At 56.7% G+C, this 21,122-nt stretch overlaps 1 protein-coding gene across 1 annotated transcript; it reads left to right on the forward strand.

The window, feature by feature from the left end:
• Window positions 1-15: 15 nt before the first annotated feature.
• On the forward strand, window positions 16-20,598 carry ALDH3A1 (aldehyde dehydrogenase 3 family member A1). Its single transcript, XM_065898072.1, has 12 exons — window positions 16-178; window positions 1,508-1,739; window positions 2,034-2,119; window positions 2,362-2,570; window positions 3,087-3,204; window positions 3,705-3,846; window positions 4,481-4,647; window positions 5,071-5,170; window positions 5,534-5,664; window positions 16,238-16,382; window positions 19,542-19,665; window positions 20,370-20,598. Exons 1-12 carry the CDS (start codon window positions 17-19, stop codon window positions 20,596-20,598), a joined length of 1,845 nt encoding a protein of 614 aa, XP_065754144.1. The 5' UTR covers window position 16.
• The last annotated feature ends 524 nt before the right edge of the window (window positions 20,599-21,122 follow it).

A 21,122-nucleotide genomic window follows, 5' to 3' on the forward strand; every position in this document is an offset into this window, starting at 1 on the left:
TCTGTCCTCAGGAACCATGGACACAATCAGCGAGGTGGTGCAGCGGGCCAGAGCCGCCTTCAACGCGGGCAAGACGCGCCCGCTCCAGTGCCGCGTCCAGCAGCTGGAGGGGCTGCGGCGCCTGATCCGCGAGCGCGAGAAGGACCTCGTGGGCGCGCTGGCCGCCGACCTCCGCAAGGTGCGCCCCGACCGGCCACGGGCAGGAGAGGGCTGCGTGCGCCCAGGACGTGGGCTGCGCGCCGCGGGCCGGGCTCTGCGCCCGGCTCTTGACACTTAGCCCCCAAAACACTCCGGGCGCTTCACGACCCTTTTACGGAGGGGAAAGCGCAGCCGCTCAGACGGGGCGTGCCGGCTTCTCCTTGCGTCCTGCGGCGCCCCAGGTCCCACGCGCCCTCCTGGCTTCACGCCCTTCTCCACCCAGCCCAGCACACGAGGCCACCCCTTTCCGGCCTCTTCTTTCCTTCACCTCTCAGCCCCGTGCGGGCCGGGTTCTCCACACCAGGGAACAGCCCAGCCTGGCTTCGCGGAGGGCAGCCTGCTCTGCTGGGTGTCCTCCCTCCCTCCCTCCCCATCCTCTCCTACCCCTAGGCAAAATCAGACCCCTCCGAATACTCAGCCCCTCCCCCTCGCTGCCCCCAAGTCACTTGGGCCTGCTTCCACCCTTCCATCCGCCTGGCCTTGGAGGAGAGCAGAGGGGCTGTGGAGGCCGTCCCCCTACCGTTTCCTGGCCTTTTGCCGCTGTATTTTTTTTTTTTTTTTAATCTCTCAAGATTTGTCGTCTTACAGCAAAAAACAAAGGCAAGAAAACCCAGTGCTGACCTCACGACTTCTGTCTTGCTCAGCACAGCCAAAGTTCACGGAAGAGCTGTGTATCCCACTTTGCACCCCTCTCTCGGAAGCTCCCCACACTGGCTTCCTCCGCTGGCTGAGGGTCTCCTGGATTTTCTCCTGACTCTCTTTGGTGGCCTCTTTCCTGAAGCCACTTCATCAGGGTGGCCTTCTTAGGGCTCCGTCCTGGCTTCAAGTCTCATTTTCATCTCTAAGCCTTCCCGGACACCCCTCGGCTCAGTTGCCCCCGACTCACTGAGTGACCCTCAAATCACTACTCAGGTCTGAGGTGCCCTCGATGTGTCCAACCTGTCTGGGCCCCCAGCACTGGCAGAAAGGGGCCCTCACAGACCCACCGCTCGAAGGCTAATCCTCAACTCTGCCCCCTTGTGCCTTCTTGCCTGGCCCACTGGGCTGGGGAGCCCACGGTGAATGGCCCCCTTCGTGTGGGCAGCAGAACAAGCCAGGCTGTGTCCAATGGGCCCACCCGGAGCATGAGGTCCAGTCATGTTCCCATTTTGCAGACTGGGAGACTGAGGTCAGGAGGTTCACTTGGGGTCACAAAGCTGGGAAGCAGCGAGCCAAGGACCACCGCCAGCCCTGGGGCGTCTGCTCAGAGCCCCGGCTGCGTGGCCCTCACCCTGGGGCCAGCAAGCCTCACGGAGCCCTCTCGCTGTAGAACGAATGGACCGCCTACTACGAGGAGATCATGTACGTCCTGGAGGAGATCGACTACGTGATCAAGAAACTCCCTGAGTGGGCTGCGGACGAGCCCGTGGAGAAGACGCCCCAGACCCAGCAGGATGAGTCCTACATCCACTCAGAGCCCCTGGGTGTGGTTCTCATCATCGGCACCTGGAACTACCCCTTCAGCCTCACCATCCAGCCCATGGTGGGCGCCATTGCTGCAGGTACCATGAGCCCCGTTCTGTGTCGGGGAGCCAGGAGAGATCCCTCTTCTCCACTGCGGAGGGGAGGGCCTGGGGTGGGGGGCGCAGGCCTGTGCGAAGAGGCAGCCTGGGGTCAGGGAGCCATAGGAGGGTCCGGCTCTCACAGGAGGCTGTGGGGACCAGGCTTCCCGGTGCCCAGGCCCAGCCAGGCTCAGATGTCCACACAGCCTCACCACCCACCACACACCCTTGGTCCCTGGGAGGGCAGAGCAGGGGGGTGGCCCCAGCATGGCCCTGATTCCGTGTGCTCTGCAGGGAACGCGGTGGTCCTCAAGCCGTCGGAGCTGAGTGAGAACACAGCGAGCCTGCTGGCCACCATCCTCCCCCAGTACCTGGACAAGGTGACAGACTCTCCAGGGCACACGGAGAACTGGGGCGGGGCCGTGTCTTCAGGGGTTGAGAAATAGTGAATTCTTGCAGCCAGGGCCCAAGCCACGGGTGGGGTGAGGACAGCTGGCCACTCCCATTGGGGTGACTGGAGCCCCTGAGCTAAGAGAGGGGGTCCACTTGGTGGCGACTGCCCGGCCACGTGGGGAGGGGGCTGTGGTCCTTTCTGAGCCTCACCTCTGTCCTCTCTCGGAAGGATCTGTACCCGGTGATCAGTGGGGGTGTCCCGGAAACCACGGAGGTGCTCAAGGAGAGATTTGACCACATCCTGTACACCGGGAGCACCGGGGTGGGCAGGATCGTCATGATGGCTGCGGCCAAGCACCTGACCCCTGTCACGCTGGGGCTGGGGGGCAAAAACCCCTGCTACGTGGACAAGGACTGTGACCTGGATGTCGCCTGCAGGTGAGGGGCTTGGCCTGGCTGCCCCCCAGCTCAGGCGGACGGCAGTTCACTCTGAGTGACACTGACGTGGCCCCTGCCCTCAGGGCGCCCGCGGTCCTGGCGGGAGCTGGGGCTGGAGGTACCATGCTCACAGAAGAGGTGTGGGAAAGGCTTCCCGCAGAGGAGGGGTCCAGGACAGCCCTGCCCGCCCTCGTGTCCCGCACACGTAGCCTTCTGGGGTGTGGGACCCTGAGCACAGTGACACCTGGCCGTGCAGGGCTCAAGGCTGTGAAAAGGGGGATAAAGGCCGCCCACGCCAGACACCCCCAGCCAGTCAGTGATGAGGTCACCGCAGGCCCTGTGAGCACGTCCAGGGTCATGGGATCTAGAAGCCAGTGGGGTGCTAAGGGGCCCCCCTGGTGGACAGCTCACAGCAGAGCCCCTCATGCCCTGACCCTGGGCTAACTGAGCCAGAGGCCTGTTCCTGGGGAGCCCCCCCGGGCTGGCGATATGTCATCTAACCTGGGGTTTTCACAGACGCATCGCCTGGGGGAAATTCATGAACAGCGGCCAGGTGTGCGTGGCCCCCGATTACATCCTGTGTGACCCCTCGATCCAGAACCAAGTCGTGGAGAAGCTCACAAAGTCCCTGAAGGTCAGTGTTGGCCCCGGGGGCGGGTGACAGGCTGCCAGGTGGTGACATGGACATGGACTTGAGAGAAGACTGGCTCATTCTTTTCTGCTCATGAAAATAATCCACACTCACTGTCAATAATTTGGAAAAGATTAAAAAGCATAAAGAAGGGGGAAAAGCTCCACCCAGAATCCCACCACCTAAAGCCAGTCGCTGCTGACTTGGTGTGTTCCCTCCATCCTCCTTGCTGTAGACGCACGCGTCTGGTCCCAGTGTGATGTCCAGACGCTGTGCGTGTATTTCTTTCAAACAACACAGCTGTCTTGCAGCACTTCGTGTGCCAGGAAAGTCGGGGGGCGCCCAGGGTGCGGCAGCTCCGTAGTTCTCGGGGTCGCTGTGCCATCGACTGCTGCTCCACAGGGCGGTGCCCACGTGTGCTCCCAGGTTGGGGTCACCGGTGACCTCACAGCCTGTGGCCGTGATGAGGGTCCACATCCTCACCTGGAGGCTCTCCTCCACAGGAGTTCTACGGGGAGGATGCCAAGAAATCCCGCGACTATGGGAGAATCATCAACTCCCTACACTTCCAGAGGGTGATGGGCCTGATGGAAGGCCAGAAGGTCGCCTACGGGGGCACCGGGGATGCGACCAGCCGGTACATAGGTGCGTGCGCTGCCCTTCAGGAGAGCACTGCCTGCCCGCCAGGGCTGCCAGGGGCCCCGCGAGCGGGCGGCGGGTGGGCACACACCCCTGAAGAGCAGACACAGCCCCATGGTGTGTGGCCATCACTTTCACCAGTGGCTCCGGGTTGGCTCTGGGCCTCTCGGCGGGCAGGAGCTGGACACAGCCCCTGGGAGGCCCCTCCCCAGCCCAGAAGCCCTTCCCCTCAAGGCCTAGAGGAGGCTTCACCTCCTCTGCATCCCGGCAGCTTCAGCAGAGGCCACAGGAACCCCAGGTGTGCCGAGCGGGAGGGGCCCGCAGTGCCTGGGCTGGAGGGTCAGCAGATGGGGCCCCACTTGGCCCCCAAGTTGCCAGGAGGCTGAAGAGCTCCAGCAGGGCTCACGTGGCTAGCGGGGCACAGGGCCCGCCCCCTGAAGTGTGGAGCCCGGGCTCCCCGCCCCCCCCATATAGGTAAATCCAGGGTTCTCTCCGTGGTCCGCCGGGATGGAGCCTGGCAGGAGGAGGCCCCGTGCCTGCCCCGCCCCACTAAGCCTTGCCGGCTTTGTCTGTAAAGGGCTGGGTGACGCCTGGGCTGGGGTCTCTGCGCTGGCTGATGCCGGCTTCTTCCCTGCTCCAGCCCCCACCATCCTCGTGGACGTGGACCCCCAGTCCCCGGTGATGCAGGAGGAGGTCTTCGGGCCCATAATGCCCATCGTATGCGTGCGCGGCCTGGAGGAAGCCATCCAGTTCATCAGCCAGCGCGAGAAGCCCCTGGCCCTCTATGTGTTCTCCCTAAACGACAAGGTGAGCCGGGGGACCCTCCTCCAGGGTCCTGGGGCCCTGGGTGCGCCGCTCCTGCAAACAGGATCCGGGGGTTCACAGACCTGGGAGCAAATCCCAGCCTCACTGTTCACCGCGAGCCGCTTAACCTTCCTGAGCCCCTTTCCTCTCAGCTCTGAAATCAGGACAGGGCGTGAATGAGATGATGATGAGCCCCTCGGTGCCGCGCACGCCGTCCTGGGAACTGCTGCTCTTACCATCTCCCCACAGAACTACGTGGGGAGAGTGGAGAACCCTGCCTGGGGCTCGGGGCGGGGAGCGGCCCGGCGCCGGGGCTCTGCCTTCACCGGCTCCCGCGTCCTTGCGGCTCCAGGACGCGCCCGCGCAGCGGGGAGGGGGAGGGGCTGGGCGTCCCGGGCCGCAGGCTGAGCCCCGGGGCTCTTGTAGGTGATTAAGAAGCTGATCGCGGAGACTTCTAGTGGCGGGGTGACGGCCAACGACGTCATCGTCCACTCGACCGTGCCCTCGCTGCCCTACGGGGGCGTGGGTGAGTCTGGGGCCGAGCTCACGACCCACTGCCCCCCGCGGGTGTCCCCCTCCCCCCCAACCCTTGGGCTGGGCCTCAGACTCCCACTGACCTCTCCCTCTGCTGGCACATCCATCAGCCACATTCAACCTTGAGACCCTAGAGGGTCCCAGAGGTCACCTGGGGCCTGAGAGAGGCCGCACGCGCCAGAGGTCGCAGAGCCACCTAGTGGCGGGGCTGGGATGAGGCTCTTCCTGGCCACTGTTGCTGGCGTGGATGTCTCGGCGGACACCCCAGGGATCGGGGTCCCCCAGGCCGCTCAGAAAAGGGGCGCGGGAGGGGCGTCGGGGTCTCGGGGCCACGCTGAGCCGGCTCCTCCCGCAGGGGGCAGCGGCATGGGGTCCTACCATGGCAAGAAGAGCTTCGAGACCTTCTCCCACCGCCGCTCTTGCCTGGTGAGGCCTCTGCTGAATGAGGAGGCCCTCAGAGCCAGATACCCCCCGAGCCCGGCCAAGGTGAGTGGCGGGGCGGCAGTGCGGGGAGCCGCTGGGCCCTGGGCAAGAGCCTCACCACGCCTCGTGTCCCCCACAGATGCCCCGTCACTGAGCTGCCCTGGCCTTGCTGTGCTGTGCCCTTGGACGGCTGCTCCTGGCACCCCTCTTGCTCCGAGGGCATCCTCGCCTCCCTCTCTAGAGTAGAGACCAATAAAGTTTCCCAGCAGCCCAGGAATGTGCGTGCGTGCGTGTCTCTGCAGCCCTGCCCCCCACCCTCTCTGGTTCCCCCCATTCCCCTCCACCCCCCCGGAGCCTCACTTTAACCCCAGGGTCCCTGGACTTGGGGACGTCAGCTCCATTTCAGGTGTGTCCAGTAGAGGGGTGACCGTGGAGGCCAAGGTGGGGGTCCCTGGTGAGACCCGCGGTGGGTGGTCAACATGACCCCCTGGGTGACTCCAGAGTGATGGTCCTGGGGCCGGAGGATGGGTAGCCGGGGTCAGCCCCAGGACCCTCAGTGCCAGCAGCATCTGGGCCCCGGGGGTGCCTGAGGGGCCAGGACAGGGTCCAGCGACAACCATGGGAAGCAGGGCGCGGGCCAGAGCAGGAGCCCGGAATCAGGCCAGGGGGAGAGCGGGGCAGCCGGGGAAGACTGGCCGAGGCTGGCCGCTGGCTGCTACCTGTGCCTCGTCCCCTCCAGGAGAAGCGAAGGGGGACCAGGCAGAGGGTGAAAGGCCCTGTGTCACTGGATGTCTACTGTGCACACCTGCTCCTTATTTTGCAAACGTCAAATAACTGAATAGTAACAAAACCAAAATCTTCTCCAGACCTGCTGCCCCTGCAGCTACTACCTCATTTCCCTGCCCTCCTTCCTCCTGCCGACCCGTCCGGCCGAGCCCGTCCGTCCCCTGCTCTCTGCAGAAACCACTCCCGTCCATCCGGGCTCCGACCCGTGTAGGCAGGCCCACTGTCGTGGCCGCAGCCTCCCAAGGCCCTGCCCGGCCACCCCTCCTTCCAACACCCTCCCCCTCAACTCTGGGGTCCCGGGACCCCACACTTCTGTTCTCCCACCTCCCCGGATTCTCCTCCCACATTAAACTCTCTGGCCCTGGCCCTGAGCTCCTGGCGGTTTAAGCTATATTAACAGCAAAGACCATATCCTGCTCAAAGGTGTGCCCCCCCCACCCCGGCTGGATGCCGGGGAGGGAGTCTCGCCAGACCCGCCCCTCTCTCCTCCACCCCTACCCACCAGCAGCCAGATGAGGAAACCAGCCGAGGGAAGCAGTGTCGCCTGGGCTCGCTGCGCCACTCACCAGGGCCGCGTCTCGGGAGCATCTGCTCCTTCCTGAAACCACGGAAGTGTCACTTGCAGTGGCACTTGAGGGTCTCCTCAAAACCCTTGCTTGAGAATGTGTCAAGAGAGCTGGAAACGCTCAGCTTGGGGAGGAGACGGCTCGGGGTTTCCAAACACCTGATCTGCCTTGTTGCAGAGGGAAGATTAGCACCTTCAGGAAAAATCACCATCATCTCACTTTCCTCCTCCTTTTCTTCCAACTTACTATCCTTATAACAAGACAGAACGATCTAAGCCGTTTCACTGTGATGTCCCAGACCTGACCCGTTCTGGACTAATCCTATTTCCAAACTAGATTTAACTCAAAAGAAAACAATGGAAAAACCCCTTGATCTTGCCTCCACCCGGTGATCCCATCTACTGTTTTCTCTTTCTACTGTTTTTTCCTGGACTAAGGAATGGGCTGAAAAAATATTTGCACAACTGATTCATTCTTTCCAAACAACTGCCATTGTCCAAAATGTAAATGGCCGAGAACCATCCCCACTCGCGGGTCACCAGCGAGAGCAGGTGACATTCCGGGTTACTCCTCACAAACCACCGTCACGCTGGGCAGAGGGCACAGCTTCCTGATGTGACTTCCCGATTCTCAGCCGGGTAGCCACAAGCTTAGCAAAGCATCCTTTGTTTCCACTGTGTGGAGCTTCTAGTGTTTAGATTCTCAGACATAAAACAAGCAAACCGTCTGTGGTGGTCACAGTCCCTTCTTTTGTTGTCGTCACAGAACAGAAAGGAAGATTTCCCCCACTCGTTTGTTTGTTTAGCCAATATTTTTTGAGTGGACTGTCTGGGTGCTGTGACAGGGTGATAGGGTCTGTGCTCTTGAGGATCCACATTCGATTGGGGTGACTTAGGAAAGGCTGGGTGCTGCGGCAGCAACGGGCTGACCCCAGGACAGCTGTGGGTAACCCGACAGGAGGTTGGCCGGGCTCTGCTCCTCGAGAGCACACCCCAGACGGGATGTGAGCCCGGCTAATGGAGGCCCCCCGGCTCAGGGCAGGCCTCGGGGGTTCACTGAAGCAGGCGAGGGGGAGGCAGAGGGTTGCCCACGGGTCGCCGCGCTCACATCCCGTCTTGTACCCCACCCCTGCCAGCTGAAAGAGTGCTGGGAACCGCAGAGGACCGTCGCCATCGGGCAGCAACACGGACACAGACACTAAAAACGGGAATAAACAGACGGGAAAAGTCCCAGGCAGGAGGGCAGTGCCGCTCCGATGATGGAGGATCTGCCCCCAGTGAGGGAGGCTGATTCGAGGAACTGACTGAGGGAAGGTAGGCCACGGCCCCTGAGAGCTACCCCGACCCGCAGGGGCTCCTGTCCCCCACATCCCAGCCTCCCCGCTCCCTGCACCCCACTGCCCGGACTCCACCCGCAGCCTCTGGCCAAGGTTGAACAGCGGGGAAATGTACCATCTCCCACTCCCGTGGGCCAGCATCACCCTCGGGCAACAGCAGGATGGCCCTTCTTTGACTCTCCTCCTTTCCCCGAATGTCTCCGGAGTCACCCTGATGGCTTGGACTGACCGCGCTATGGACCCTGGTGAGGGTAGCAGGTGCCTCATGGTCTGTGCCGACTCCATCCCCTCCCCCCTCCGTAACAGTAATCCCCATTTCGTTCAGATACTCGCCTCTAAGAAAGGTCACTTTGTCCCCAGCTCGGAGAGAAATCTCAAATAGTCTAGACCAATCGTTCCTCAACCCTGGTGGCATGCTGGAATATTATAATAATTTTAGGAACTTCTAAAAAGATACTAATGCCTAGGATCCTGAGCTTCAAAAGCAAGTTTTACATAGACTTTATTTTTTAGAGCAGTTTTAGGTTCACAGCAAAATTGAGCAGAAAGTACAGAGATTTCCCGTATGCCCCCTGCTCCCACCCACGCACGGCCTCGCCCACCATCAGCGACCCGCACCAGAGTGGTGGGCTTGTTAACAGTCAATGGGCCTACATTGACATGTCGTTAGCAAGGGTCCTGAGTTAGTCTATGCTCCGGGGTGGAAACTGGGCATTAATATATACATTATATATATATATATATATATATATATATATATGTTTTTTTAAGTTCTGTAAGTGATTCTAATATTCTGCCAGGGTTGAGCACCCCTGGCAGAAGCCACTACTGAAGTGTGCTTTCCCAGCCAGTGACTCGGTGAGGATGGGCACGCCACCCAGTTGTGGGCGGTAGGGTGTAAGGGGAGGTCTACTGGGGGTGGACTCTGGGAGAGGTTCCTCCCTGATGAAAACAGAAGCAGCAGAAGGGATGCGTCCTCTTCTTAGAAGTTGGTGTGTCTGGATGTGACACCTGGCATAGGGCAGCCACCTGTGACCATGAGGACAGCCTCCTCGAGGCCGAGTAGACCTGCTAAGAATGGGGGCTCAGAAAGATGGAAGCAACTTGACCCTACCCTGTCTTTGGAGTCTTTGTTAATACATGATGACAAGATGTCCTTTTCACACAAAACATTTGAAGTGTGTTTTCAGTTATTTACATTTGAAAGCATCTTATTGATGGAAGGAATCAACCGCTTTGTCTGGGACAGACTCTACCCTCCTCCCCTCCCCTGGCTGGTTCCATCTCTCCTCTTCCTCTTAGTGTCTCCTCGTCCCAGCGTCTTCCCCCGCAGGGCTGCTTGTTCTCCTACCTGAGACGCCCGCTCAGGCTTTCTGGCAAGTCCTTCCTCCCGGGCTCCCCTCCGTAGCCCTGAAGCAACTGCCCACTGGGCCTCCTGATTCTAAAGCCCTGAGCACACCCGCTGCTCCCTCCGGTCACTGCTGACCCCGTGTTCTGTGCTCCGAACCAACAGGAGAGACAGGACTTGCCCCAGATCTGCTCTGGGACTGTGTCAGCCAGGTTGAGAACAGGACACGGACTCCACTGCAGGTGTTTTCAACAGAGGGAGATTAAATAAAGGGAATCAGGGGAACTCCCTAGCGGTCCAGTGGTTAGGGCTCAGCGCGTTCTCTGCTGAGGGCGCGGGTTCAATCCCTGGTCGGGGAACTAAGATCTCACAAGCGGCGTGGCACGACCAGATGATAGATAGACAGATGATAGATGAAGGGAATTAGGTCTCTACCAAAACACAGGAAGGGCTGGAGGAGCAGGCGCTAGGCAAGGCCTCCAGGAACGGCTCCCAGGAAGCGCGGGAAGGACACTCCTGCAGAGTTACTCCTCCACCTGGGGAATGAGACCCACCTCTGAACTCACTGCCACGGGCTGGGAGGTGGCACTGCCACCATAACCGCTCTTGTCCCCAGCCACGGTGGTGATGGGACACATGACGGCCGTGGCAGAAACCCCCAGGCGTCCATGCCCTTGCTTACCAAGCCAAGTTGCCAATCTTGTATGTCAGGACAGAACTGAATTCTCACTGAGAGCCCTGGCTGAAAGAGAGTCTGGGAAAGGTGGTTTTTAGCAACACAGAAAGCTGCCGGCAGGAAGGGTAATGGAGGCTGAGGGCCAGCTGACCTACGGCTTCTTGATCGCCAAGTGGTTCTAATTTCAATGTTTACGTCCTGGGGTTAGTGTTAGTTCTCCAAGCCTCACTCTGAAATGGGCTCGGAGGTCACTCCTCGGTGGAGAGTTTTTGCTTTAGAAAGTTTAGAGCAAATGGTCCAACAACAGCCAGGGCTGACCAAGGCCCTCCTCAGCACCAGCCTCCCCTGCCGTGCTGCCCCCACGCCAGCAACCATTGACTTTCCAGCCAGGAGTGTTATATAAGCTGCATATTTATTTTGTTTCTAAGAAATTTTGAAAATACCAAGCAGGTGTGACCTAAGCTGCTTAATTCCTAATGGCAACAGAGGTGGCTCCTGCAGGCGAGGCGGCCACAGGCAAAGCCGCTGCCCAGGCTCAGAGCCAGGCCGGGCAGGACAGGCGGCTCTGGGGGCTACCCAGGGTGGGAGCACCTCGGGAAAGCCGCGTGCCCTCGGGGGCAGGTCCAGCGACTCTCACTGTGGGGCTGAGCCCGCGGCCGCGGGTTCCCCGCCTGGGACTGAAGCTCTCTGCTGGGAGGGCAGCCTCCACCTGCCAGGTACTCCCTCCAGGTTGCTGTCAACTCCAACGACTGGCTGCAGCGTTTTAGCAAAGCAGGAGGGTAGAGAGGGCTGGGTGGGGAGGGAGGACAGGGGTCAGTGAGAAGATGTTCTCACCTCTCTGGTTTGACCCAAGCTTTTAGGTCGAAAGATGGGGAGAAAACTCACACCTTCTGTTCCCTCACATGACAATGAGACCCTGCAGGTGCCAAGCTTTCCCAACGACTGCCTTGCCACCCGGGGAATGCTGCCCGGGCCTGATGCCAGGGCGCCGCATTCACAGAACATCTTTCCTTTGAGCCAGAGCCAGACGTGAGCTCACGAGTACTCGTATGACCTTCCGGGAAATGAATGTTTATGCTCATAGCTGTTTTGCTGGAGAAAGACGACAGCTCTCTGTTCCCTGAAGCCTGTCTGCCTGGCAGGTGTTTACAGGGTCGGGGGCTGGTAGAAACTGTAATGACCCGTCCTCTCTCTCGGGAAGGCAGAGGGAGAGAGGAGAGGAGACCAAGCCTGACTAGATACCCTGGCAGTAGGAGCATCTCAACACCGAGTTCTTCAGAGAACAGGCCGACAGTTGCTAGACAGACAGAGGAAAGTTTTCTTCCCCTTTCTGCTCCAAACCTGTGTTCAGCGTGATACACGCTGGAGAGGCAGTTGCATAGCACACGTACTGTGTCTCCTCTACACAGCGCCCATGGCAGACATTGCAAGTCGATCGCAGAACTCGTCTACTGAACTGTCTGAGGTTCACAGCACAGCAGTGCAAGGTAACATCCATGAAGAGCCGGCAGGCTGGAGGAAAACTCTTGCCATCCCAGATGGAGCAGAAAGAAAGTGTGCTTTGAGATGACACAGACCCAGCCTCACATTCTGGCCCCGCCACTTTATTTGGGCAAGCTCTGTATTTCCCTGAGCTTTGGTTTTCTCATTTGTAAATCGGAGATAAGCATATCTACCTGAAAAGGTTGGGACAAGATCAAATGTGACGATGTGTCTCACGCTGCTGGTCCAATTAGCACATAATCGAGAGACACCTCTACACACCTCCAAAACTCAACACACATTCTGCAGGAAATCTCTACAGATGAAAATGCCGCGAGCCACGCTCATTTTTCTCTTGAATCCTTTTCTCCTCCTCCTCCTTCTCTTTCTCCTCCTTCTTCAAAAATATTTGTTATGCAACAAAATCTGTTATGCAGATTATTTAACCTACTTAAGAAAAGCATCTCAAGGATTTGTGCAGTGTTCCTTGACCTAAAGGTAAATTCTGGGCCTCTAATGAGTTCGTCTCATCTGGTGCATACCTTTAGAACATCAGGAATCGAGGACCAGGGTTTAAGGAAGAAAGAAAGAAAAAAGACTCTAACGTCTATTAAGTGCCTACGATGTTCCAGGCACTTCCATATATGTTAGCTCACTTACTTCTTGTGTCAGTACTTTCTGTGTGGTTTAAAAAAATTTGTTTTTTAAATTTTGAATTGTGGTAGGGACTTCCCTGGTGGTCCAGTGGTAGAGAATCCACCTCACAATGAAGGGGACGTGGGTTAGATCCCTGGTCAGGGAACTAAGATCCCACATAGTGTGGGCAACTGAGTCCACGCGCCACAACTACTGAGCTCACACGCCTCAACTAGAGCCCACGTGCCGCAAACTACAGAGCTCATGCACTGTGGAGCCCGCGCGCCACAACTAGAGAAAGAAGCCCGTGGGCCGCGACGAAGATCCCGCGTGCTGCAGCTAAGATCCGAGGCAGGCCAAAATAAATAAAATAAATAATTTTTTAAAAATCTTAAAAAATTTTGTTTCAATTGTGGTAAAATACACATAATCTAAAATTAAACATTTCAGAGTGTATGTAGCTCAGTGGTGTTAAGTCTGTCATGCAACCAATCCCCAGAACTCTTTTCATCTTGCAAAACTGAAACTCTATACTCATTAAACAATAACCTCCCCTCCCCCTCCCCCAGCCCTTGGCAACCACCATTCTACTTTCTGTATCTATGAATTTGGCGACTCCAGGGACCTCAAATGATACCTCATTAGTGTGTGTCTTTTGGTGACTGGCTGGTTTCACTTAGAATGATGTCCTCAATGTTCATACTGTTGATGTGTTGTGTGGCATCTGTCAGGATTTCCTTCCTTTTTAAGGATAGATCACATTTTGTTTATCCCTCAGTGGACACTTGGATTGCCTTCACTTTCTGGTTGGCTGTTTTTTTTCTTCTTTGTAATTCTATTTTATTTTTCTTCCAGTTTTATTGATGTAATTGACATACAGCACTGTTTGTTTGAGTACAGCATAATGATTTGACTTACATATATCACGAAATGATTAATCACGGTGAGTTTAGTGAACATCTCATACAGATACAAAATGAAAGAAATAGGAAAAAATATTTTCCTTGTGATGAGAACTCTTAGGATTTACTCTCTTAATCACTTTCATATGTAATATGCAGCAGTGTTCCTTTCATCGTGTTGTACATTACATCCCTAACAGTTGTTTACCTTACAACCGGAAGTTCCACTGCCCTCAACCTTCCCACTCCCTCCCCCCACCCATTGCCTCTGTTAACCACAAACCTGATCTCTTTCTACGAGTTTGTTATTTTGTTTCTGAAGTATAATTAATCTACAACATTATGTTAGTTCCTGTGCACAAGAGTGATTTGATATTTCTATACATTTCAAACACCACGGCAAGTCTAGTTACGATATGTCGCTATGCGAAGATATTACATAGTTATTGACGGTATTACCCACGCTGTACACTTAATACCCCTGACTCATTGATTTTACCACTGGAAGTTTGTACTTCTTAATCTCCCTCATCTATTTCTTTCCTCGCTTCACCACCGCCCCTCTGACAACCACCTGTTTGTTTTCTATCTATAACTCTGTTTCTGTTTTGTTATGTTTGTTTGTTTTGTTTTTTAGATTTCACTTAGCATAATGCCCTCTAGGTCCATCCATGTTGTTGCAGATGGCAAGATTTCATTCTTTTTATGGCTGAGCAGTATTCCATTTCATAAATATATACACCACATTTTCTTTATCTCTGGGCATTTAGGTTGCTTCCATATCTTGGCTATTGTAAATAATGCTGCAGTGAACATAGGGGTGTACATATCTTTTTGAATTAGTGTTTTTGTTTTCTTCAGAAAAATACCCACATGTTAATTGTTGGATCATGTGATAGTTCTGTTTTTAATTTTGTGAGGAGCCTCCAGACTGTTTTCCATAGTGGCTGCACCAATTTACATTCCCACCAACAGTGCACGAGTGTTCCCTTTTCTCTTCATCCTTGCCAGTACGTGTTGTATTTTGCTAGTAGCCATTCTGACAGGTGTGAGGTGATGTCTCATTGTGGTTTTGATTTTCATTTCCCTGATGATTAGTGATGTTGAGCATCTTTTCATGTGCCTCTTGGCCATCTGTATGTCTTCTTTGCAAAAATGTCTGTTCGGATCCTTTGCCCATCTGTAAAAATCAGGTTGTTTGGGTTTTTGATGTTGAGTGGTTTGAGTTCTTTGTATAATCTGGGTATTAACCCCTTATCAGATAGATTGCTTGCAGATATCGTCTCCCATTCAGTAGATGATAGTTGCCTTCACTGTGGAAAAGCTCTTTAGTTTGATATAGTCCCATTTGTTTATTTTTGGTTTTGTTTCCCTTGCCTGAGGAGACATATGCAAAAAAAAAATTACTAAGATCGGTGTCAAAGAGCTTACTGCCTAGGTTTTCTTCAAGAAGTTTTGTCTTTGGTTTTTGGTTGTGGTTTCAGTTCTTACGTTTAAGTCTTTAATCCATTTTGAATTTATTTTTGTGCATGGTGTAGTTTAATGGTATTAAATGCGTTCCTATTGCTGTGCAGACATGACTGTTACCCATCTCTAGAACTCTTTTCATCTTGCAAAACTGAATTTCTACACTGACTCAAATAGCAACTCCCCATTCCACCTTATGCTCAAGCCCCTAGCAACCATTCTAAGAATCTGACTACTCTTGGTTGGCTGTTTGTGATTGGTTGTCCTTAGGCTTTGACCTCCTGGCGTTGAGGCATTTACAGGCTTACGTGCTGATTTGCTCATGTAGGCCTCCTTGTTTATTTAACTTAACTCTCCCCGGAGCAAACAGTTGGGTTCAACAGACCGCCTCATTAAAGGGGTGCTGGTGTGACAGAAAGTGGGGCAGGGGTGTCCTCTTGCCTCCCAGGCTGGCTAGGATCTGATGGGTCAGGGAGGGGCTTGCTCCGTGGTCTGGGAGCATCCTTGACCCTTCATGCTAGGAGGTCTGTCTCCCTAGCAAGACCACGTGAAGGACAGTAAGTAAGGCAGGGGTTTGCTCACTGAGGTCACTATGAAGACAGGAGGCTGGGGTGGGGAGAGAGTGGCAGGTGCAGGGGTCAGGAGGTTGTGAGGAACCGACCTCCACTCACATCATCTCCAGTAAAACGTGAGGCTGGGACGATGGGGCATCATCTCGTAGGAAAAGGGACAGCCAGGCCACAAAGGCACCGGACTCTGAAAAAACCAAATGAGTGAATGAATGAAACGGTGCCCCCCCCCCACCCAGCGGGCACAGGGTCTCCCATCTCTGCCCCTCACTGGGGCTGCCCTTCTCTTCTCCTCCCACATGTATGCGTCCACTGCTCCAGGGCCCCAGCACCCTGTTTAGTGCAGGATTCCCTCCTGCCTTGCCGGGGCCTGGCCAAGTCTGCGCAGAGCTGCGCCTCCAGCCCCGCCTTCTCTCGGACCCAGCTCCATGCCCACCCCCGAAGTCCCGGGAGAGAATCTGATTGGCCCAGCCTTGCCTTAGCCGCCAATAAACTGTGGCGGAGAGGTGATCACGTGGCATGTGGACCCGCCCCCCCCGCCCTGCCGGGCACGGTGGGCGGGGTCCGCAGGGCCGGGTGCGCTGCGTACACGTCGTGCTACCTTGCCTGACGCCTGATCGGCTTTCCCCTCGGGGCGCCGGGGCCTCGGTAATCCGCGCAGGCTGCGCGCAAGGCTGGTCTGAATTAAGACTCATTTTAGATCGAGGCGATTGCTCCCACGTGAGCCGCCTAAAGCTCGGGCTCGGCTTCCTGTTTGCACTCCGGCGTGGATCCCGTGCTGGCCCTCGAGGCGATGCGGGCTCGGCCTGCCTTGACCTCAGTAAAGACCCTCGTTTGAGGCTAGCTGCTCCGTGCCTGCTGACTACAGTGGCCTGAGCTCGGGGTTCGTGCTGGGGAGGGCTCCCTGCAGCTGGGCGCCCAAGCCCTCACCGTGGCTCCCTGGATGGCATCTGCGGGGGCCAGACAGACCACGGCTGTCAAGGCTGAGGCGTCCCTGAGGGCTCCCCCGGCAGGTAAGCAGCTGCCCCCTGACCGTGCGCTCCCCCAGCATAAGCCTTCCTGGGCGCTGGGCTCTCCCAGCCCACCAGGTGCTTTCCGAACCCTCCAATTCGGGATGGGGGTTGGCCGGGGCAGGGGGGGGGCGGCGGGCGAGTAGTAGCAGGTCACTGAGCCCTGACAGCCCCAGCAGTTTCTGGAAGAGTCATCTCAGGGACAACTAGGGTAAGTGGGGAGAAGCAACAGTAGGCCGGGCTCAGGAGGCCCCTGCCACATGGGCCAGGCCTAGGAAAGGTGGCCTGGGGACTTGCATCTATTGATCTAAGAAGTAATGGTGAGCTTGGCACCTCCCAAGGCCTTCATCTTTGCCAAGGGAATTAGTTGGGGGTGGGCTAGGGCAGCATTGTGCTGGGAAGGTGGGCGGAGGTGTCAGTCCAGTGGTTCTCAGCCCAAGCGGCACTCAGGGAAGTTACCTGGGTGGGTCTAAGAATGCCCGACATTGGAATTCCCTGGTGCTAAAAATCAAGACAGTCATTATCCTCGGTGGGAATAGTGACTGAACACGACGCCAGGGGCCTTAGAGGAGGCTAGTGAAGTAAAAATCTGTTTCTTGAGCTGGCTGCTGGTTACTCAGGTGCATTTAATTTATGAAAACTCGTGGAGTTGTTCACTTATATGTGTACTGTTCTGAATGAATGTTATACTTCGATAAGAAGTTAAAGAAAAAAGGAAAAGAAATTGCTTCCTGGGCCTTAATTTAGAACATCTGTGGTGGGACTTGGGTAGTGATATTTTTTAAAAAAGCTTCCAAGGTGATTTTTTTTTTTTTTTGGCTGTGCCACGCAGCATGTGAGATCTTAGTTCCCCTGACCAGGGACTGAACCCGCGACCTCTACATTGGAAGCACAGAGTTTAAACCACTGGACCAGCAGGGAAGCCCCCAGGTGATTCTAAAATTCAGTCAAGGGTTAGAACTGCTGGTTTAACCCCGAATTTGGTATTCCCATCCCCTGGAGATGAGCTTCAGCATGGGTGTGTGTGATACTAGAGGAAGTTAGTTGGGGAACTTCTGGGAAAGTTATCTTGCTCCCAAAAGTGGCCTGAGACAGAGATTTGAATATGGATGTCGTCACAGGTGGGGGTGAGGGGAAGGGAATGAGATGCTCGGGGCTGCTGCAGCCATTTTGTAGTCATGAAGGAAAGCCAGGGGAGCACAGCTGAACCGACTGATCCATGTACACTGTGGATCTGATTTCCTGTACTGATTTCCTGTACAATACACAAAGCCTACATTTTCTAATTTGTTCCATCACCTCGATCTTGATCCTGCCCCTACCTACGATGCTTTTTTTTTGGAGGGCGTACCTCCCACAGTGCTACACACTGCGGTCCCCCTTCCATCTCCTGCCCAGCACTCCCCTCGTGAGGGTGTCTTTGGATGGATGGGCTGAGAACACAACCTAGGCTGCCTCATAGCAGCACGCCTGGGGCAGGAAGGCTGCCCAGACCTCTGGTTGTCACAGGCTTTGGGTGCCTGAGTAACGAAGGTTTTCCTCCCCTTTTTCTAGACTGTTTTAAAATGTAGGTTTTATTATTATTCAGGGATGGCAGGGCCAATAGATCAGGAGACGACCACTCACAGTTCCCAAGAGGTGGGGGCATGACATACAGGCCACTGGGGGAAGCACCAAGGTCAGTCAGGAGGGGAAACGCGGGCAAGAGCCTTTCCCGTACTTTCTGGGGAGTAAACAGCTGAGGCAGGGCAAACAGGCTTCAGATCGGCTCCTTTGAATAACCTCGGCCGGCTCTGAGGCCTACGACTCTGCCGAGGTGTCTGGTACCTGCTCTGGGGTGATTAAGGCAGCTGGATGGTGGCCCAGAACCCTGAGGGACATGGTGGCTGGTTTGCTGTGAAAGGTGCCGAGTTGTTTGCTCTTGTTTGCAGGCAGAGTTGTTCGTATCTCTGGGAATGGGCTGGCCCTGGAGGGTTAGTCCCTTCAGGGTCAGCAAGGCCCTCCATGTCTTTTCATGGCTTGATAGCCCGTTTCTTTTTAGCACTGAATAGTATTCATTTTCGTTCTTGTAAACTTCTCCCTGGCTGGAAATGCACCCCGCCCCCCATCTTTTGGGCTTTGGGAGCCCTTGAACTTGGCAGGTCCCCCATGAGGACCTCCATTCACTGTTGAGGCTTGGCCATCCCCAACCCTTGCCCACCTTGACGTCCCACCAGGACCTGAGCCCAGGCGTTTCTGTGGGGAAGGTGCCTAGTGAAGTCTGGCTGGAGGAGGGAGGGGTGAGGGATGGAGGAAACAGGGGTTGGGCGGAGGTAGAGAGGGAAGCGGTTGCCAGATCTGGGGGGGTTGGGGGCTCAGGGGTGGCCTTGGGCATTTTGCAGGTGTTGGTCCTGCCCGGCTGTCCTTTGCCCTGATGATGTATGGGGAGCTGAGGGACCAGGCCAGAGTCCCTCACTCCCCAGTGGAGAGCTGGGTGTTTGGCAGTCACAGGGCAGGGAGGAGGGGTCAGAGAGGAACATTGGCCCCCTGGCCTGGGGGTGCAGGGCTGAGCGCAGCCAAAGGGCAAATGCAACGCCTTTGGGCCTGGTGAAGTGTAACCAAGTGAGGAAAGGTTTGCAGGGGCCCGGCCCCAGCTGTGCCTCGCAGGTCCCTGGGCTGTCAGTTGCCTGAAGGCATGGCCCACAGGCCAGGCCTACCCCCAGGGGGACCCGACCTCTTGGTGCTGCAGGAGTTGCAGCCGGAGACGGCGTCCTCCTTGGATGGCTCTGTGTTGGCATCTGCTGCAGTGGGCCTGTGGCAACAGGGGAGCCCGAGGTCCGCCCCACACCCCCGAGGTTGCTAGGCCACCCAATTTGTCCAGGCCAGTGGCTTCTGTTCCGGTTCCACACATGCTTCCTTACTGAGTCACTGAGCCCTTCGGGGCATGCTCCAGTGCCTCGTGGCACAATGAGGCTGCTGGGCACCGGAACCAGCTCCAGGGGAGACTCCCTCTCCTTGGTTGCAAGCCTCCCTGACCCCAGTGTGTGTTGGGGGCTTGCAGTGACTCTCCACCCCCTTCCCCTCACCACCCCCACCATTCCCAGGACCTGGTAGCTTTGGGTCCTTCTTCCCTGTGAGGGTCCTCGGCAGGCCTGAGCCCCTCACCGCTCTGCCCTCGTTCAGGGTCGGGGCATGGGGAGGGGGACAGGCGGGGAGAGGATGGAGATGGGACAGAGGAGGGGGGCGGGTCCCAGAAGCTGCAGGGTCTCCAGCTCCTCCTGCCAGGAGGTGGACGCCGCTTCCTTTTGTGAGCGTGGGCCAGCCCTGCGGTTAGCGATGGCCAACAGTCAGAGGTGACCTGTGAAACTTCCCAGCTGGGTGTTGACATGGACGCGGCTTCCTCTTGCACTCCTGGAACGTTCCCTCGTCGGGCCAGCTCCACGCCATGAGATGCCAGGCTGCCCAGAGAGGTCCCGTGAAGGAAGACGGGGCCCCAGCGGAGTGCCCACTGACCACAGGCATCCACGGTGGACCATTCCACCTAGGCGAGCCTCGGGGCAACAGCGGACACATAGACACAGGTGCAGTAAAAGCACTACCCAGCTGATCCCAGCAGCCCACGTGATGTAAGTGGTGGCTGATTTAAGACACTTAAGTTTTGGTATACAGGTGATACCATTTTTTATCTGTTCAGCATCCCATCCTTTGGGGGAGCCAAACTGGCCCCCTCCAGGTGGTCCCCAGCCCCCCTCCTTCCCACCCTTTCCCCTCTGTTGCTGTCACAGGTTGGCCCTGCCTGTCTTCCAGAATCTCCCTCTGGGGCTGGAGGTGTTTGGAGCTTAATCATCTCGTGGGCTTGCCCTTAAAAACCCAGATTTTCTCATTCTAGCTGCTTGGCTTGCTTCTAGGTCACGTGCCAACACTGGTCCCTCTCCCCCCTCCCTCCACACCATCTCAAGTTAGTTTCTCCTGTTTCCACTAAGGAGCCACGAATGACACAAACGTTGGCAGGAGGGAGGAGATGGGAGGCCACAATGCCCTGGGCCAGGGGCTTGGGGACAAGTTCTCACCTGAGAAGGGAGAGGTTCCCGAGGTCCCAGGGTCCGTGGCCCTGTCGCCGAGAGCTGAACTGCTGGTCGTGTCCAGTGGGGGGTCTGCACGGCTGCCCCTGACAGTGGTGGGCTGTGGAGAGGGGCTCGCTGACCCCTCAGTTCTCACCCGGCTGCGGGATGATGCGTAGGGCTGGTTGGCTGCTCTGCTCGGAGACTCCGTGCTGGCGCCCCTGGGCTGAAATCCTGGAAAACTGAACTGGGGCAGAGCCCGCAGGCGCTACACGTGGCACTGGCTGAACTTGCAGTCACTGCAACAAGAGTGGGGCGTTCGCTGGAAAAGGCTGGAAGCGGTTGTTTGAAAGTCAACACCTGGGAGGCCTGGGAAGCCCCCAACCCAGAGGGAGTAGTTCCCGCGCTGGTGGACGGTCGGGAATTCCCACAGTCCTGCCTTGCTCCCAGAAGGCTCCGGGCAGCGATCCCGAGGGTAGCCTGGGGACAGAGAGCTTCCGCAGAGGGAAATGGAAGGAGTCGTGGGTTTCCGTCACCGTTTGTGAGACAAGGACCTGCCCTCCGGACGATGAGTGTGCCCTGCAGGCCGGTCCACTGAATGCCCTCCGTCTGGGGGGGCAGAGAGCAGTTGGTCCCTCGTTAGAACTGGCCCTGGGCGCCCCCTCCACCTCTCTTCATCTGGGCCTGGGAGTCCTCAGGGCCC

The sequence above is a fragment of the Phocoena phocoena genome, chromosome 19 (genome assembly GCF_963924675.1).
Source record: "Phocoena phocoena chromosome 19, mPhoPho1.1, whole genome shotgun sequence".
Classification (NCBI taxonomy): Eukaryota; Metazoa; Chordata; class Mammalia; order Artiodactyla; family Phocoenidae; genus Phocoena; species Phocoena phocoena.

Coding starts and splice junctions, on each gene's coding strand:
- ALDH3A1 (XM_065898072.1), top strand. CDS start 17: ATGGACACAATCAGCGAGGTGGTGCAGCGGGCCAGAGCCGCCTTCAAC. Junction 2,571..3,086: donor GACCTGGATGTCGCCTGCAG/GTGAGGGGCTTG, acceptor GGGTTTTCACAG/ACGCATCGCCTGGGGGAAAT. Junction 19,666..20,369: donor GGTGGACGCCGCTTCCTTTT/GTGAGCGTGGGC, acceptor AAACGTTGGCAG/GAGGGAGGAGATGGGAGGCC.